Below are 5,166 nucleotides of genomic sequence, written 5' to 3'. Positions count from 1 at the left end.
GGGGTGTCCCGTGTGTTCCTAATCTCCAAAGGTATTGATACAACACACTTTTCACCACTGCCACAGCGAGGCTATCGAGAACGACACAACACAAAAGCCAGCAGCGCCACCCAGTCAGTCAGTGTACGACTGGCCTGATGATACCACTGATACCACTATACGGTTCGATCCACACTTCGTTTTTCTGCCTTCCGGCGTCGATACCGAGTACTGCTACAGCTGAAAACGTACGACTTGTTTTATTGTTTTAGTAGTAGAGGTTTTACGGAGCTCGCAACTGCATAAGGTCATATGAGCGCCAGAAGATTACAAGTGTTACAAGGGAGTAACAAACATAAATATATACGCACTTCCAACACGATTAGGTCATATATATATTATATACAAGCGTAAGTGCCGAGGATTAGAGGTGTTACAAGAGAGAAACATACACAAAAAGGAGGAGAGATATAAGGAAAGAGGGAACACACCACATCAGAGCACTCGCCAACCAACCACTGAAAAAACATACAACAACAAAAACGAGTAACAATAATGATTTCAACAAAATAATAATAACGACAATGATGGTAGTTATGGCGATGGTAATACTGTTGTAGTGGTGGTGGTGGTGGTGGTGGTGGTGGTAGAAACACGGCTTTCAAAACACGAGTGACTTCATAGACTACAAGGATTTCACCTACAGTCCATCACAGTTTAAGTCATTCAAAAGGCAAGGACTCCAGATTTAAGATCATCTCCAATAACAGAAGAAAGTTTGTTTGTTTAGTAAGGGTTTTGCGGCGCTCGCAACAGCATAAGGTCATATGAGCGCGCGAAACAAGTTGGTTTTAATCTCAATAGTTCACCGCACGACCTGATTTTGGTCAATATTTCTAATTAAAATGTTAAAAAGCTAAAAATTGAGTGTAAATAGATTCTTAAATAAAAACAACTTTCTAAATAACATTTGTAAATTTTTAACAATTCCATTTCCAACTTCCCATAAAGACCAATGACCTTCATAAAATCCAGAATTCTGTTGGGATCAACGGGATCAGTAGAAAGTAGTTGGAGAGTCTATAATACTAAGACTCCCCAAACAGCCAAAGTTCAAGAATGCCCCCGTTGAGGACAAGAACAACCAGGGACGTCCAGTAAGATACACATGTACCAACTTTGGTAACGAAGAACCCGAACAATCATGTTCGTTTGTTGGTTCGTTCAAGTAATGACAAAGACACCCGTGCTATGACGGTTATCAGTGAAGGGGGAAAGCAAGATAGACAATTGAGTCAGAGTTTGAGTTGATAGAAAAGGAACAACGACACAATAACGGTCATTACAAGGAAAAGGTACAACAGACAGAAAAAAGAAAAAAAAGAAGAAAAAACCAAGGAACAGAACGAAGTAGGACAAAAACCAGTTGCGTCCTCCACCCACCTGCTAAGAAAAGAGACAAGCAACAGAAAAAAAGAGAGAAAAAATTGAGACAAACACATGGCGCCCTCCTACCATCCCACCAGCTATGAATGTTTGTTTGCTTGTTTTAGTTTTAGTAAGTGTTTTACGGCACTTGCAACACAATAAGGTCATAAACGTGCCGAAGATTATAGGTATTACAAGAGAGTAACAAACACAAAAAAGAAGGAGGGGAGATAAGGACGTTAGATGTTTGATGGAAAAGAAGAAGCAAACCACACCCGAGCACTCACCAACCACCGACTCATCGGCTTTGTAACTCAAAAAATGCCAAAAATGTCAGATGGAACTTTGTAATTCTGAGGCAGCCAAATACTCGATACGGAGTAGTCGATACGGAGTACTCAGTATGGGGTACTCGGTATCAGCACCTACACGACTGTGTCAAGTCAAGCCTAGCCTACAGTTGTCAGTGGTACCCACAGTGTTGGCTCGTCTCGGGGGACGTACGTGCGCCAACAGGTACACACGGACATACACATACACTTACACACTAGCAGACATACACACGGCACGACTGACCACACGGAGGTTGTGTCAACTTTTAAAACGCCACCAAAGGATTTTGTGAACTTCTGAAGTCTCGTCAACTCGGGTGGATTATTTTTTGGTGAACTTTCAATGGCTCCACGTCTTGGACGATTTTTTGTGAAATTCTTCTAGTGACTCCACGTCTTGGGCGAATTTTGGTGAACTTTTAATGGCCCTGCGACTTAGACGACTTTCTGTGAACTTTTAACGACTCCACGTCTTGAACTAGGACGACTTTCTGTGAACTTCTCCTAATCACGTCTTAAACCATTTTTTTAAAGAAAATGTTTAATGGGTCGCTGTCTCGGTCGGATTTTTGTGAACTGTGGATATGTCGAGAGGATTGTGTGAGATTTTAATGCCTCTGAAAGCCAAAGCCAATATCTCGTCAGTCGGATAAATACCCGTTCCGAACCCTCACCCACCCCCCTTATCAATTTATAAGACAGCAACTAAGGTGCCAAATCTTTTCAACCTAAAGTGTGCATTGTGCATTTTTATAACAATGCCAAAGTCCTGTCTTAGTTTTAGTACGAGTTCTACGGCATAGGCGCCGAAGATTAGAGGAGTTACTAGAGAGTAACATAAAAAGACAAGGAGGAGGAATTAAGGGTGAAAGATTTGGATATAGGACAGAAGAAGCAAACCACACCAGAGCACCTGCAACCACCCGCAGATTCCAAGTCCTGTAATTATAGCGCCAGTGGTGGGAACGTCAAATAGAGGCGACATACTACGACCACACACACGCACACACACATACACCCACACACCCACGCGCGCACACACACACACACACACACACACACACACACACACACACACACACACACTGAACGTGAAACGGTTTATGGATCGCATATTAAGCAAAGGAAAATATTTCAAAGGCGGGGAGAAAACTCAGAATAACCACGTCCTGATCAACACAAAGACTGCATTAACCACGGCCCCCGCCATCGACTTGCTTCCAAATCATTCTTCCAGTGATCGGGTGCGAGTGAACTTCTAGACTCTGGGCCGGCTTGTTTTCTGTTGCAAGTTTCTTAATGAGAGTGAGCGACTAACCATCAAAGGATTGTTTGTTGGTTCGTTGGTTGGTTGGTTCGTTCGGGTAAAGAGAAGCACGTCGACACAGTTACAAGTCATTTCGAGCAGGAGAAAAGGCAAGGGAAAGATAAACAGAAGGAAAAAACAGAAGTAGGACCGCCTACCAGTGGTACCCTCCAACGACCTGCGCTACTACTACATGTACTACAATGAAGTGGGTCATTAGGCCCTGGCACTGAAACTAGTGATATCTACGGAATAAACAGAACAGTAGAGTGTTCAGAAACCCACACGATCACAAAATGTCCAAGTCACCGCAAGCACCGATACTTGTCAAGTCAAAGTCGGACATGTCGCCGACGAGGAGCGTCAAAGTAAGTACATGATGGACACTCAAAACTGTCTCAGACGGTCACCCATTGTCGGGGGAAGAAAAGTGGCCGTCTTAGACAGGTGATCGTCGTACACAGTGTCATGATAATGTTTTGTTTTTTTTAAAGAATCGCAAAGGGGGATGGGCGTGGGAAGGGGTTAATTATTGGTACAGGTGATTGTCTCATACAGGTTTGGCTGTATATTGTACTTCATGCACACCACAAAGGTTGTGGAATTGAACATGATCGTGACTGCGTTTCAAATAGGCCTTTACTAAAACAAAAACCGTTATTCAATCAAATTGATTGATTGGCTGAGTAAATGTTTTATTTTGGTCATCATGTAAGCACCAATTCAACCTGACTCGACTTGTTCATGTTTTATGAAAAAAAACCCACACACACAAAAACAAACACAAACAAACAAAAAACATTTCAATGATTAAGGAGGACGGGATACTTCGACCACGTCAGTCATCCTGGGTTGCGTCCTATATTACATCCAGGCAGTTAAAAAATGGGAGGAGGGGTGGTGGAACCAGGACAAAGTAAGGGATAGCTGGGTCTGTGTGAAGTACGGTCCGACTTTTATGTCACTGAGGCGTTACGCTAGGCCCGTGAAGGCCGACCCGGGTCACCCCGAACCGTTGCTGGGTAAAGGGGCTCTGGTGGAAGCCGTGACTGGCCAAGCAAGCCGACGGCGGATATAATAAATCATGCAATGAGAAATACAAAGGAGAATACTAACAAATAAATATTCCCCCTAAATGGTACGCAAACAGGCAAACTCTCTGTTTGCATGCAAGGAACGATCCTAACCGTAACATCATGGGCGCTGGGGCGGTCATCTGAAAGGCTCAGAGGTTATAGAACAGAATCTTTAAAATCACAGATTAGGTATTCTGGCTCTCCCAGAAGGTGCGTGAGTATGTGGTATGAGAGCGTAAAAAAGCGTGCCATTTTTTAGCGCTAAAATGCTCACACTCCGAAAAGATCTCTCGCTGTCTATAGCCGGGTACCCGTTCCCATCTGGGTGAAGTGAGGAAAATTCACGTATGTAAAGTGCCTTCCCAAGGACACAAAGTCGGGTCTGCGGCTCCAACCCCCGAACTCGCAACCTCACAATTATGAGTCCGGTAGCCTAACCACTGGACAACCGACGCCCATATCAACTCAGCACGGTTATTCAAGAGGCGGGATCTCCGACTTAAACATCCTTCTCCGATGGGACCAATCCAGCCGAACTAAGAACTTTAAAAACTCCACAAAAGTCTCCGAGTTCCAGAGCCCCCAGCCGGGAATTCGAACCATCAGTGCTTGTCTTAGTTTTAGTAAGAGTTTTACGCACTTGCAACACAATAAGGTCATATAAGTGCCGAGGATTAGAGGTGTTACGTTTGTTAGAGCAGAGAGAAGCACATCGACACAATAATGGCTACTTAGTGCTGGGTAAACGTAGGATAGACAGACTGAAACAACAGGTGAAAAGTAAAGAAGTATGACTTTACCAGTGGCGCCCTCCAACCACAAACAACCATCAGTGCCAACCACTCCTTAGTAAACCACCTGGGCTAACGGACACCACTTCCCTGCTGCTCACCAAACCACTCACTTATATACCCCATTTCCCCCACTTTCTTTCTCATTTCAACTCCACAGTCCGACCTATCATCATGGCGTAACTCAGCGATGTCCGGCAAATCCCCAACCCGCAAATCTTCCCCGGGCAAACGCACTAAAAGAATACCCCCCC

General features: G+C 44.1%; 2 protein-coding genes across 3 annotated transcripts in view; one reads left to right on the top strand and one right to left on the bottom strand.

Moving 5' to 3' along the window:
- LOC101852779 (lipase maturation factor 2) overlaps nt 1–5,166 on the bottom strand; it is a 69,118-nt gene that overhangs the window by 39,599 nt on the left and 24,353 nt on the right. The gene's annotated exons all lie outside the window — the stretch shown is intronic.
- LOC101852555 (malignant fibrous histiocytoma-amplified sequence 1 homolog) overlaps nt 1,848–5,166 on the top strand; it is an 18,091-nt gene continuing 14,772 nt past the window's right edge. Inside the window, exon 1 of the mRNA XM_035970851.1 lies at nt 1,848–3,413. Within this exon, the coding sequence (XP_035826744.1) occupies nt 3,342–3,413 (72 nt within the window). The 5' untranslated portion in view covers nt 1,848–3,341. The remainder of the gene's footprint in view (nt 3,414–5,166) is intronic.

The sequence above is a fragment of the Aplysia californica genome, unplaced genomic scaffold, assembly GCF_000002075.1.
Source record: "Aplysia californica isolate F4 #8 unplaced genomic scaffold, AplCal3.0 scaffold00328, whole genome shotgun sequence".
NCBI lineage: Eukaryota > Metazoa > Mollusca > Gastropoda > Aplysiida > Aplysiidae > Aplysia > Aplysia californica.
This window is presented reverse-complemented; position numbering and strand designations above follow the sequence as displayed.